Source organism: Monodelphis domestica, chromosome 6 (assembly GCF_027887165.1).
Source record: "Monodelphis domestica isolate mMonDom1 chromosome 6, mMonDom1.pri, whole genome shotgun sequence".
NCBI lineage: Eukaryota > Metazoa > Chordata > Mammalia > Didelphimorphia > Didelphidae > Monodelphis > Monodelphis domestica.
Genome location: NC_077232.1, coordinates 182,190,113 through 182,204,873, shown reverse-complemented (window position 1 = coordinate 182,204,873; position 14,761 = coordinate 182,190,113). Strand labels below are relative to the sequence as shown.

Here is a 14,761-nt window from a genome sequence, read left to right as displayed (position 1 = left end):
TTCTGTGAGGCTCACATTTTCTTTGGTTCATTAGTATATTAGGCCCCTCCCCAAGAAGACAAATGCCACTTTCATATGAAATTGGACAGTAAGGCTGCAAGGTTATTAATGACATTATTAATTAAAACCCTCTAATTATTGCAAACCATTTTCAAATGTTCCAAATGCTATTTTTGGACCAGTGGGAATGAATAATACTAGGCCCTAGAATATTAGAATTATTTTCGAAACTCTTCAAACCCTCCAAAATAAATCTGACAAACCTTCTAGTCTTTTCAAAAAAAAAAAAGTTGTCCCCAAATTTTTTCCTTTCCCCCACCCAAATTCATCTCACCCAAAGAATCAATCCTAATTATGTGCAACTTTTGGAACCAGAAAATCATTGCAGGGAAATTAGTACAACTCAGCAAGAATTTGTGGCCAGGCTTCAGTGAGGTGATTTCAATAAGTCTGATGATCCATCATATTGGAAATGATTGTGCACAATGACTGTTAAACGAATAGCAGCCTTCACCCCAAATCTGTGGCATTTGGCAGCCCCCACCCAGGCTCGGTGGCGGTCCCCGCTTCTCCTCTAGGCTGCAGAATAGACGCAGACGGGAGGGTGGGGGTGCCAGCTGTGCATGGCCATCGGGAGCAATGATTCAATGAAGTGCAGTGGGGAAATGTACTAATTAGAGCCTAGATACTCTCATTTGTTAGAACATACAAAGTGCCACCACTCTACACTGTGACCTTGCCCGTGCTCTTCTGACTTAGCACCAGCTGTCGCCCATCAGTCTGGGATAAGTCGTGCGTGGTGCTTAGCCCAACTTTCCCTCAGATTCAAACAGATGCATTTCAGAGAGGGAGAAGACAGAACTCTCCATTTTCAAGTCTTTCTATGATGTCTAATGATACTGTATCGTTGCTGATTATAATTAGTGCTCCTGTTTGCCTTCTCAAATTTGTATCTGCCCGTAAATGACTGCGGAAATCAATGCTGTTGCTTCAGGCTCCCCCCCCCCCACCCCTTCCCCCATTTGTCTCATGGCAGCGAAGGCATCCAGGTGGCAGGAAGATGGGGTGAGGGTTTTGGTTAGGGGCACTGGAACCATCTGCCTCAGCTCCTTCCTTGCTACAATACACAGTGATTTGAAATTTTAAAAACTGAAGAGTGGCCAAAGAAGAGCCATTTGAAGTTGTTAGGCAAGAAGATGACAGACAAAATGTAAGAGGTGAAGAAAAATGGATAAATGTGGAGTGGAAATTAAATATGGACCTTGAGGTACTAAAGGAGCATGTAGAATAAGGGCCAAGGGAGAGAGTTTGTTTACATTAAGTGTTTTTAAAATATTTACTAATTGCCACTAAGGCCAGCAAATTCATTTAATTCCTTTGAATTCATCTAAGAATTTATATCAGTATTTTATTAAGCACCGAAAAGGTGTCACACATTAGAGGTGTCCCAGGTGCTGTGGTTGTATATACAAAAGAGAGAACTTTTTCCCTCAGAAAACTCTTCTTCGTTTAGAGAAGTACAGTAAAAGGATTGCAAGTTTGGAGCCAGAAGGAACTTCAAAGGCCCTTGTTTTTATACTTGAGAAAGCTGAGGCACAAACAAAATTAATGGCAGAACTGGGATTTGAACCCAAGTTCTGTGACTTAAAGTTTTTACCACATTGTTTTTATTTACAAATTTTGTTTTGTTTACAAATAAGTACACATAGGCTAGATACAATACAAATTCAAACTGATTTTAGAGAAGGTGTGCTTTTAACTGGAGCTGGATCAGGAAAAGATGGCACCCGGAGCAAAGCTCTGGCCACTCTCCCAGAGCTGACCCTCAGCATCTTCTCTTTGTGGGGTTGCTCAGTTTGGATGGACAGAAAAAGGGAGACTTCTCAGACTTCATGAAGTCTCTGAGAGCCAAGTAGAGAACAGCATGAACTATCTATGGCCTACCTCAGTGGCGTTAAACAACCAGTAGCTGATCCCTTCCAGCCCCTAGGAAAAACACAAATTAACATTATCTCTATCGCTTTGTAGTTTTATTTATTTGGTTAAACATATCCCATTTCCATTTTCATCTAGTTGGGAAGAGTTGCGTCCTCATTAGTAGATCTTGTGCTTGGGTTGATCTTGTTGATGGGCCTGTCTGTGTTGAGGCATCCATAAACCGCCCTCAGCACACCTCCTGCCCCTTCTTAAAATCATGCTTTGACAATTGTGCTTCTTCAGCCTGAGTGTGACTTCCAATATTTAGGGAATTCCTTTCAGTTCATCAAGAAAATCACTTTAAAATGTCAAGGGGTATTTTTCCTCACTATTCAGTTTTACGTTATTTTAATTTTTCCAGATTTATAAATGGTCTTTAAAATTTGGTAACATAAACTGCATACCAACAACTGGAGAGTGCAGGCGATAGAAGGCACTCAAATCTGTTTACAGAAACATATTAGCATTGTGACCTTGGGGAAAATCACTTAAAGCTGTTGTGAAGAAGTCATGATTTGCATTTCTTCCATGAATTAGGAGGTTCATTAATTTTTTTCACCCTCAATCTTACCACTTTTGACCAATTGTCCATTGGTTAAAAAAATTGGTGCATAAATGACTTAGAAGCAGTTTCCTCTAAATCCAGTGATGATCATAAGCTATTTCTTTCTCCAATTCCCTTGCTTTGTTTTGTGAATTCCCTGGGCATATGCAGCACAATTTCAGAAACAATGAAGTAGGTAATCTCCAAGTGTTTTTCCAAATTGAATCTTATGAGTATGAAACTTAATTCATTTACATGGTAAAATTGAAGAATTTCAGAGAAGTTAATGGACCTCTGGAGAAATCCTATAGATGAAATTAAAACCAGGGGAGAAGAGGTCATGCTTGTCATAATATTAGCAGCAGTATTTGAACAACTGCTCTCTGATCATTTTGTCTCTCTAAAGTGACAAATTCATTAAGGGGACAGATGAGGCTTATTGAACTTGTTTGGCACATCACTGAATATCATGCCTGTGCAAAGATGATTAATGATGAATGATTAATGTTTTCTGAATGACAAGTCATTGAATCAGTATTGAACCCTTCTCTAATTAGCACTGCTACCTGATGATAGAAATAGTTTTCTGGCACTCAGATCCTTGAAGGACCAAAGCCCAAATCATTGAATTGCACCTAGTACTGAAAGTATGGAAGAAGTGGAAAGGTCGTGCTGCTTGGTGATTAAATTCTTCCTAGAAGTTGCTGTTGCATTTTATCATTTTTCATAGGACCTCTTGAGAGGAAAACAAAAAACTAATTCCAAAGCTCTTTCTTCTTAAACACCAAGAGCATACAGCAGTAACAAATCTTGAAGCTGGAAGGAGGGAATATGAGTCTTGTATGATAAAAGGCCAGTTAGTGGGAAACCCAAAACTAAGGAGGTTCATACCGGCCCCAGAATATGTTATCATGTCACTTGAGTACATCTTCCTACAGAAATGGAGATTCTTATGGTTTTACCTATTTGACCATGGTTAAGTCAGGTTCCAAACAGTTCACTTTATGTTGACACTATTCTTCTTGGGTAATATTGGCACCATTACTTCTCAAGTGCACATGATATAAAACTTGGAAGTTTCCTGTAATTCAGCCTTTGAGGAGAAAAATTGCTTGTTATACATACCCTGATACGTATCTGCATGTACATTCATAGGATCATAGATTTAGGGCTAGAAGGAACCGGAGAGGTCCTCAAATCAATACCATCATTTAATAAATGAGGAAAGCAAGGATTTGAACCAAATCCTCCAACTCTAAATCTAGCTCTCAGAGAATTCAAAAGTAAAAAGAGTTTGAGTCCATAAAGTAGATCCTTTAAAGAACACTTCTGCTGAGAAATTTGAAATAATGTATTTATGGAAGTCTTATCTTAGAGTATGAGAACTCATCTCTTCATTTTATAGAGTTGGAAATTTAAGACAGAGAGAGAGAGAGAGAGAGAGAGAGAGAGAGCGCACGTAATAATTTAAAGCATTGGTATCAGACTCAAAGGGATGGGAAATCCCTTTGTGCCACGTATTAACTGAGAACACCATAAATTAATATTATCTTTGTGGTATTGTATTTTTAATTATTTTTAAACATTTCCCAATTGTACATTAGCCTTGTTAAGAAAGACAGTGATGATGGCTCTTACATTATTTGAATTCCAAGTTTATAATAGCTTTGTGACTTCTGACTTTATTAATCTATATTTCAACAAATCATACCCTCTACTTTGTAGCATTTTTTCCATTTCAAAATTGTTATAGGACAGGATTCCTTAAGTGCAGTTGTAGCTTCCTCCCATTCCTCCATCCAAGGATAAATTGGCAAAATTTAATCAGTCAGAATTGTGGTTTATATATTTAAAAAATCATCTTTAAATCATGGCTGCAATCTAGATGCCACATGCTTCCTCTCCCTGGCACCGAATGAAATAGACTATATCAAAAGAGCATAAAAATCACCTTTGGAGGAACAGAAGGACTCCCCAGTACTCCCCAGTACACCACAGAGGCGAAGGTACTTGGGGTTTGAACATTTCCACACTATAATAAGAAGGAGGAAAAGCTTGCACAGAAACTTGAACTGAACCTCCCTCCCCTCCCCAACCTCCCCCACCAAACCAGAGTGAGCTACCGGAGCGCTCACTGGGACAGCGAGTGAGTGGGGAACGTCTCTGTCTGGGGGGTGGGGCACTCCACAGTCCTTGGGATCTGGGGACTGCCAGGAAAAAACATCTCAGGGAGGTTTCACGGGAGAACCCGGCCCCAAGCACAGGGGGTCCGCAGAGCTGTACTCAGGGCGGTTGTGCTGAGCATCTGGGTGGAGCTAAACACCAGGGGCGGACCACGCGCTGATTATCTGGGCGGAGCTGAGCACCTGGGCAGTTTGGCTGTGATCAGGGCCCCAGCGCTCTAAGAAATCTCAGAGGCTGGGAAGAACTAGTCTGAGGCAAACTAAATTCACAGAAAACCCTCCCATATCACCTAGACCCCAGACCAAAAAGGAAAGGGGAATAAAACCACCAAAGGGATGGATCACATGGCCCAAAATCAAGCCTCCAGGAAGAAAGGGAAAAAGGTGACTATTGAAAACTTTTATGATGGAAATACCCAAGGAAAAGAAGAGATTGAGGATGAAATCCAAAAAAAAAAATCAGAACATGTCTCCCAAAATGGAAACTATCAATAAGCTCTGGAAGATCTCAAACTGGAACTTACCCAAAAGATGGAAACCTGGAAAGAAAAATGGGAGAAAGAGATCAGCAGTCTGACAGATAAGACTGCTCAATTGGAAAAAGAGCTCAAAGCATCCAATAGAAGGGTAGACAAAGCTGAAAAGCATAACCAGTCCCTAAGGAACAGAATTAAGCAACTTGAAGAAAGTGAGATCATAAAACAGCAAGAATCAATAAAGCAAACCCAAAAAATTAATGAATTAGAAGAAAACATAAAATATCTCACTGAAAAGGTCACAGACTTGGAAAACAGAGGAAGAAGAGACAACCTCCAAATTATCGGCCTCCCAGAAAAACCAGAGATAAATAATAAACTCGATATTATTCTACAGGAGATTATAAAAGAAAATTGCCCACACGTTCTGGAGCAAGGGGGCAAAATAGAAATAGAAAGGGTTCATAGAACACCCTCTACACTAAGTCCCCAAAAGACAACCCCTAGGAATGTAATTGCCAAATTCAAGAGCTTCCAAGAAAAGGAGAAAATCCTACAAGAAGTCAAGAAGAGGAGGTTCAGATATAAGGGGGCTCCCATAAGGATCACACACGACTTAGCGGCTAACACACTAAGAGACTGTAAAGCATGGAACACGATATTTAGAAAGGCAAGAGAGCTGGATCTCCAACCAAGAATCAACTACCCAGCAAAACTGACTATATACTTCCAGGGGAAAGTATGGGCATTCAACAAAATAGAAGATTTCCAAGTATTTGCTAAGAAAAGTCCAGAACTTAGTAGAAAATTTGATATCCAAGCACAGAAAGCAAGAGAAACATGAAAAGGTAAATATGAAAGAAAGGGAAAAGGAGATAAATCTTATCTTTTTATTTAAGTCAAACTCTCTTCTATAAGGACTACATTTACATCAAATTATATATATTAATATGTGGGGAAAATGTTTTGTGTAACTCAAAAATTGTATGCATCATAACAGTAGTTAGAAGAAACATGCATAGGGAAAGATTGGGGCATTAAAAAGATTTCGGGAAAGTGGGGGCAAAGAAAGGAAAAGGGAGTGGGGGAACCATCTATAACACTAAGATTTACTTCATGAAATGGGGGGGACTTTATAGAATAATCTTTCCCATATAAAGATACACATGGGAAGGGGAGGGGAAGAACTCTCATATGAGAAGGAGAGGAAGAGAGCGTGAAGTGGAATTACTTAAACCTTACTCTCAGTGAAATCAAATCTGAGAGGGAAGAACATCTAGATCCAGTGGGATCTTGAATTCTATCTTATCCATTAGGGCAAGAAAGAAAGGAAAATTAAGGAGGGGGAGGGAGGAGGGAGTATAAAAAGGGAGGGGTTAGAAAGGGAAGCATCTCAAGGGAGGGGACTAGGGGGACTGACCTAAAGTAAATCACTGGTTCAAAAGGAGATAGCTAAAGAAGAAAGGTCAGAACTAGGGGAAGATATCAAAATGCCAGCGAATCCACAAATGACAATCATAACTTTGAACATGAATGGGATGAACTCATCTATAAAACGTAGACAAATAGCAGATTGGATTAGAACCCAAAACCCTACCATTTGTTGTCTTCAAGAAACACATAGGAGGTGGGTTGACACTCACAAGGTTAGAATTAAAGGATGGAGTAAGACCTTTTGGGCCTCAACTGATAGAAAGAAGGCAGGAGTTGCAATCATGATATCTGACAAAGCCAAAGCAAAAAGAGACCTGAACAAAAGGGATCGGGAAGGTAAATATATTAAGTTAAAAGGGAGTATAGACAATGAGGAAATATCACTAATCAACATGTATGCACCAAATGGTATAGCATCCAAATTTTTAATAGAGAAACTAGGAGAATTGAAGGAGGATATAGACAGTAAAACCATATTAATGGGAGACTTGAACCAACCACTATCAAATTTAGATAAATCAAACCAAAAAATAAACAAGAAAGAGGTAAAAGAGGTGAATGGAATCTTAGAAAAGTTAGAGTTAATAGACATATGGTGAAAAATCAATAGGGACAAAAAGGAATACACCTTCTCAGCACCACATGGCACATTCACAAAAATAGATCATACACTAGGTCACAGAAATATGGCACTCAAATGCAGAAAAGCAGAAATAATAAATGCAGCCTTTTCAGATCACAAGGCAATAAAAATATTGATTGGTAAGGGTACATGGAGAGCCAAATCAAAAATTAATTGGAAATTAAATAATATGATACTCCAAAATCAGATACTTAGAGAAGAAATCATAGAAACAATTAATAATTTAGTTGAAGAAAATGACAACGGTGAGACATGCTTTCAAACCTTATGGGATACAGCCAAGGCAGTACTTAGAGGAAAATTCATATCCCTGAGTGCATATATTAACAAATTAGGGAGGACAGAGATCAAGGAATTGGAAATGCAAATCAAAAAACTTGAGAACAAACAAATTAAAAACCCCCAGAAGAAAACCAAACTAGAGATCCTAAAAATTAAGGGAGAAATTAATAAAATTGAAAGTGACAGAACTATTGAGCTAATAAACACAAAGTACTGGTCAATCTAATTAAAAAAAGGAAAGAAGAAAGGCAAATTAACAGCATCAAGGATGAAAAGGGTGCTCTCACCTCCAATGAAGAGGAAATTAAGGCAATCATTAAAAACTACTTTGCCCAACTATATGGCAATAAATATACCAAACTAAGTGATATGGATGAATATTTACAAAAATATAAATTGCCTACACTAACAGAAGAAGAAATAGATTTCTTAAATAATCCCATATCAGAAAAAGAAATCCAACAGGCCATCAAAGAACCTCCTAAGAAAAAATCCCCAGGGCCTGACGGATTCACCAGTGAATTCTATCAAACATTCAAAGAACAGCTAACTCCAATACTATACAAACTATTTGACATAATAAGCAAAGAGGGAGTTCTACCAAACTCCTTTTATGACACAAACATGGTACTAATTCCAAAGCCAGGCAGGCCAAAAACAGAGAAAGAAAACTATAGACCAATCTCCCTAATGAATATAGATGCAAAAATCTTAAATAGGATACTAGCAAAAAGACTCCAGCAAGTGATCAGAAGGGTCATCCACCATGATCAAGTAGGATTTATACCAGGGATGCAGGGCTGGTTCAATATTAGGAAAACTATCCACATAATTGACCACATCAAGCAAACCAACAAGAACCACATGATTATCTCAATAGATGCAGAAAAAAGCCTTTGATAAAATACAACACCCATTCCTACTAAAAACACTAGAAAGCATAGGAATAGAAGGGTCGTTCCTAAAAATAATAAATAGTATATATCTAAAATCATCAACCAATGTCATTTGAAATGGGGATAAACTAAATCCATTCCCACTAAGATCAGGAGTGAAACAAGGATGCCCATTATCATCTCTATTACTTGACATTGTATTAGAAACACTAGCAGTAGCAATTAGAGAAGAAAAAGAAATTGAAGGCATTAAAATAGGCAAGGAGGAGACCAAATTATTGCTCTTTCCAGATGACATGATGGTCTACTTAAAGAATCCTAGAGATTCAACCAAAAAGCTAATTGAAATAATCAACAACTTTAGCAAAGTTGCAGGATACAAAATAAACCCACATAAGTCATCAGCATTTCTATATATCTCCAACACAGCTCAGCAGCAAGAACTAGAAAGAGAAATCCCATTCAAAATTACCTTAGACAAAATAAAATACTTAGGAATCTATCTCCCGAGACAAACACAGGAACTATATGAACACAACTACAAAACACTTTTCACACAACTAAAACTAGACTTGAACAATTGGAAGAACATTAACTGCTCATGGGTAGGACAAGCCAATATAATAAAAATGACCATCCTACCCAAACTCATCCATCTATTTAGTGCCATACCCATGGAACTTCCAAAAAATTTTTTTACTGATTTAGAAAAAACCATAATAAAGTTCATTTGGAAGAACAAAGGATCAAGGATATCCAGGGAAATAATGAATAAAAAATACAAAGGAAGGGGGCCTTGCAGTCCCAGATCTCAGACTATATTATAAAGCAGTGGTCATCAAAACAATTTGGTACTGGCTAAGAGACAGAAAGGAGGATCAGTGGAATAGACTGGGGGCAAGCAACCTCAGCAAGACAGTATATGACAAACCCAAAGATCCCAGCTTTTGGGGCAACAATCCACTATTTCATAAAAACTGCTGGGAAAATTGGAGGACAGTGTGGGAAAGATTAGGTTTAGATCAACACCTCACACCCTACACCAAGATAAATTCAAAATGGGTGAATGACTTGAACATAAAGAGGGAAACTATAAGAAAATTAGGCAAAAACAGAATAGCATACATGTCAGACCTTTGGGAAGGGAAAGACTTCAAAACCAAGCAAGAATTAGTAAGAGTTACAAAATGCAAAATAAATAATCTGGAATATATCAAATTAAAAAGGTTTTGTATAAACAAAACCAATGTAACCAAAATCAGAAGGGTAGCAACAAATTGGGAAACAATCTTCATAAAAACCTCTGACAAAGGTTTACTTACTCAAATTTACAAAGAACTAAATCAATTGTACAAAAAAATCAAGCCATTCTCCAATTGACAAATGGGCAAGGGACATGAACAGGCAGTTCTCAGCCAAAGAAATCAAAACTATTAGTAAGCACATGAAAAAGCGTTCTACATCTCTTATAATCAGAGAGATGCAAATCAAAACAACTCTGAGGTATCACCTCACACCTAGCAGATTGGCTAACATGATAGCAAAGGAAAGTAATGAATGCTGGAGGGGATGTGGCAAATTAGGGACACTGATTCATTGCTGGTGGAGTTGTGAATTGATAAAAACATTCTGGAGGGCCATTTGGAACTATGCCCAAAGGGTGCTAAAAGACTGCCTGCCAATTGATCCGGCCATAGCACTGCTGGGTTTGTACCCTAAAGAGATAATAAGGAAAAAGACTTGTACAAGAATATTCATATCTGCACTCTTTGTGGTGGCCAAAAATTGGAAAATGAGGGGATGCCCATCAATTGGGGAATGGCTGAACAAATTGTGGTATATGTTGGTGATGGAATACTATTGTGCTAAAAGGAATAATAAAGTAGAGGAATTCTATGGAGACTGGAACAACCTCCAGGAAGTGATGCAGAGCGAAAGGAGCAGAACCAGGAAAACATTGTACACAGAGACTGATACATTGTGGTACAATCGAAGGTGATGGACTTCTCCATTAGTGGCAATGCAATGTCCCTGAACAATCTGCAGGGATCTAAAAAATGCTATCCACAAGCAGAGGATAAACTGTGGGAGTAAAAACACCGATGAAAAGCAGCTGCTTGACTACAGGGGTTGAGGGGATATGACTGAGGAGAGACTCTAAAAGAACACTCTAATGCAAATACTAACAACAGGGAAATGGGTTCGAGTCAAGAATACATGTGATAACTAGTGGAATCGTGCGTCGGCTATGGGAGAGGGAAAGGTGGTGGGGGGGGGGGGGTGGGGAGGAAAAGAAAATGATCTTTGTTTCCAGTGAATAATGTTTGGAAATGACCAAATAAAATAATGTTTAAAATTTTAAAAAAAAGTCAGTTTTGCTCAGAAAAAAAAAATCATCTTTAGATGTCTGTTTGCATTTTGCATTGAAGTCCTGCTCACTTCCTCTTTCCCTGTGTCTTTGTATCATAGCTGGTGAGTGACTTGTTGGAATTCTGCTTCTACACCTTCCGAGAGTCCCAGGCACTGAAAGTGGAGTTTCCTGCAATGCTGGTGGAGATCATCAGTGATCAGCTACCAAAGGTGGAATCGGGGAATGCCAAGCCCCTGTACTTCCACAGGAAGTGATGGAAAAATGTCTTAATGGAAGAACTTTGCCTTAAGTTTCCCTGTGTTATTCCACACCCATGAAGGACCCAAGAAATCACATTTTTAACATGCGATGATTCACATTGTTCAGCAGTTTTTCAACTTTAAAATCACGTTAAGGGTTTGGGGACTGGAATACAGTTCAACATGGATTTGGCAAGAACTGGATGATTTAAGAGCTCTTCTCCTTACCCTCAGTGCTTAGAAAATGATCCTGTTCCTCTGGATGAAAAGCCATACCTAGTCAATAACTCTTTGATTTTGATATTTTAACAGATGGAAGTTTTAAATATGCCATGTAGTTTCTGGTATTGTTTGCTTGTTATAAAAGGGTTCAAGGACTAATGAACTTTTTAAAGCTTACCCTTGGTTTGCACATAAAACGTACAGTCAAATATGGGGCATTAATATTCTTTTCTTATTTAAAAAAAACAAAAAAGAAAAAAATATATACAGACTCTTGTGTAATAATGGAACATTTGGTGTGGAATAATCGCCTCCCCACCTGGGGCATTTGTTCTCCCATGTTATCCTTCATCACTATTGGACACACCCTTCAGTGTCCATTTATTATTTAATTAAAATGGATAAGATGTTAAAACAAATGCCTTGGTTTCGATTTATATTATCTATTGTGCTGGCTTTACAAATAATTTTTCGCAGTCTTTTGCTGTACTGTACATTACTGTATGTATAAATTGTGAAGGACCTGAATTAAGGTGTAAGGAACTTTTGTAAATGAGACACATACAAAAAAAAAAATCTTTAATGGTTAATAGGATGAATGGGAAAGTATTTTTGAAAGAATTCTATTTTGCTGGAGACTATTTAAGTACTATCTTTGTCTAAACAAACAAGGTAATTTTTTTTTTTTTGTAAAGTGAAATGTTCTGCATGCCTAATGAAGCGTTTACAGTGTATTTAAGAAAGGGAAAGCTGTGCCTTTTTTTAGCATCATAGAATATTTACCATTTTACAGTGTCTGTTGTAAATAACCACACAAAGTTTTTCAGTTGTCTTTAAGCCTTTCTACTCTTCCATATTCCATTTCCCCTTTTGTCTGCCACTTGCAAGTACCTGTGAGCTGAGTACACTTTAGGACTCCGGCTTCTTTCTTCCCCAAGGAATGTTGTTGAGTTGTGTTTACAGCTTCATGAAGGTTTCATTTATCAAGACACAACAGACAAGTGGCTCAGGAGCCTTGGCAGCTTTAGTGCTGTAGGGAGACTGCCTCTTCTCTCCTCCACAAGCAAAAAGTAAGTCCTACAATGTCGGGCCTGGGAGGGAAAAAATTGCCCTTTAAAGGTTGCTTTCCAACTATTTGAGATTTCCTTCTCTGGGAGAAAACACAAGCAACCTCTTAGGGGACCCTCTTGATGTAGGGGAAGGGCAAGGGAACATCTATCCATCCTTTCATTCATCCATTCATCCATCCATCCATCCATCCATCCTGGGAGGGAGGATCTCTCCAGATTGGAACTGGCAACTACTGGGGGTGTTGACATCTTCAAAATTTAAATCTTCAAAAGCCTTTTATAATGAAACTGCAGCTCATACACTCAAAGTTCAACTCATTTCATGGGATTCAGGCTCAGGTGCCTTTTAGGTTTCTCGGCAGCCTAAAAGCATAAATATACATGTTAAGGGGCAGAGCTAACAGGCTGATTTCACAAGATAAAGTGCTGAGAGTCCAGGCCAAAGGAATCTCTCTGAGAGTAATGATTAACATAAGTACTCACTTACTCATGGAAATCACATCCATTTCCCCAAAGTCTCCCAGCTAACACTGAAGGAGGGAGGGAGGCACTGAGGGCCCTGAGAAGGCAGCATTCCACACTCAGCACCCTGCACTCCACTCCAGGCTTAGTGGAGCATCCTCACCTGTGACAACAGGACCCTGGTCTTTTTAAATGATACCTGCCTTATGCAATGGGAAACTTCCGAAAGCTGTACTCAAGAGAGAAGGGGTCTTCTTACATACTTTGCAACTTCAGGAATTTAATTTAATCAACCAGTCTTTAACTAAAAACTGACATGCACAGCAATACGAAAGCTACCCGTGGAAGGCTTGATAAATACACAGCATGCAGACTGGGGGTTTCTGGAAAAGACATGGATACAAAAATGCAGCTTTTAGTTCAGACTTAATTTTTACAGAATTGGAATTTCCACTTAACCAGGTTTGGGATGAATACAGTCTGCATCAGCTTTTTGTATTAACAAAGTTACTGGCTTTTTCTGTCTCCAGGTAACTTTGCTTGATTAAACAGCAAAGCCATATTCTAAACTCTCTGTTGAATGCTTGTCCCAGTCCAAATTGTCTGTTTGCTCTTATTTTTGTACCATATTGCTCTTAAAAATCTTGGTTTGGTACAATTCATAATTCACTGAAACTTCTTCATAGAATTAAAAAAAAACACTAAATTAGTTTAAAAAAGCAATTTATATCTTTATGCAAAAACGTATGTCTGTCTTTGCAAACGACTGTAAGCAGATTACAATAAATCCTTTACTTTAATCACCTGTTGTTTGGAAAGAGTTCATTTGGGAGTTTGTGGAAACATACGGATAAAACATCCAGCAGCAGAATTTCTACTCTCCAATAGTCTGTGTTTTATCCAAGTTGAAATAATAGATCACGTGTCATCATCTGTTTTGGAAAGCTGCCATCTCCCAGGCAGTAAGATGTGGTTGTGACACATTTGCTTACCTTAACTGTATTTTGGGGCAACTCTGGGAATAACATTAGACCCCACACTCACCTCTCCATTCTCCACAATGCTCTGGATCAAAATCTCATCACCATCAAGAAAGGTGTGTCTCCACCTGGATCCTCTTCAGATTCTTCCCTTCAGCTTCACCCATCAAAACAGAAAACAAGGCATTTCAAGTACAGTAAAGTAAGCAAATTAAAATAGAGGAGAAATCTGATAAATTAATAAAAGTAATTAAATTTCAAAAAGCATGTTTTGGGTTCAGAAATTTAACACATAGTTCATTGAAAACTCCAGCACAAAACCAGCCATTTTTAATGAGTCACAAGATCATGAAGCTGGGAAAGGAGGACTCAGGTCTAAAGCTCATCTCATCAATTTCTTTAGGTACTCATTAATTAAAGGCATTCTCGGAGGTAATGGTCCTTTTCAAATCACTTGGTTGCTGTTCTGCCTTTTTAGGAAATATACTTTGGCTTTTTTTTACTAAAAGACGTGTATAGACATGTTTAAAAGATTTTATACAAAAGCCATATGATTGCCAGGTAACTAAGCTGAGTGTTTTAAGAATGACCAATATGGTAGATCTTTGACAGTGAAACAGCTGGCTCCACTACATTGTATAAACAGGCACAGTATGTGCAGTGATATACATTTAATTCAGACTTTATCCTTACCCTTAAAGCTCTTTCAGTAAATAAAAACTATTCAGTGTCCTTTCTGTCCTTTTAATGTTAGCCAGTCCATGTTTTCTGATAAGTTGTGCAAAAAGCCACAGGCCAAAATACAAATATTTCTAGCATTCTCATTTCTACCTAGGCGAGTATCTAGTCCAATAATTTCTCTGGAAATTCAACTGTGCCGTTCTAAAGAAAATGAAGTCATTAAAACTGTATTTTTATTTCCATTTCTCGGGGTAGACCAAACCACCAGAACTTCCAGGATATGTCTCTATATTCAAAATAC

The 14,761-nt window shown here is 38.2% G+C and overlaps 1 protein-coding gene and 1 long non-coding RNA gene across 7 annotated transcripts in view; one reads left to right on the top strand and one right to left on the bottom strand.

Moving 5' to 3' along the window:
- Window positions 1-13,599, top strand: part of NR3C2 (nuclear receptor subfamily 3 group C member 2) — a 411,230-nt gene extending 397,631 nt beyond the window's left edge. For all 3 annotated transcript variants that reach the window (XM_007496254.3, XM_007496252.3, XM_001366781.4), the window contains exon 9: window positions 10,905-13,599. In XM_007496254.3, the coding sequence (XP_007496316.1) occupies window positions 10,905-11,060 (156 nt within the window). In that variant the 3' untranslated portion in view covers window positions 11,061-13,599. The remainder of the gene's footprint in view (window positions 1-10,904) is intronic.
- LOC130455072 (uncharacterized) overlaps window positions 1-14,761 on the bottom strand; it is a 75,159-nt gene that overhangs the window by 57,359 nt on the left and 3,039 nt on the right. For 3 of the 4 annotated variants that reach the window (XR_008912905.1, XR_008912908.1, XR_008912906.1), the window contains exons 2-3: window positions 13,844-13,936; window positions 12,159-12,358 (exon numbers count right to left, since the gene is read on the bottom strand). This is a non-coding gene — a long non-coding RNA (uncharacterized LOC130455072). Of the gene's footprint in view, window positions 1-12,158; window positions 13,183-13,843; window positions 13,937-14,761 lie in introns of all 4 variants that reach the window. The other variant, XR_008912907.1, reaches the window with a different exon arrangement.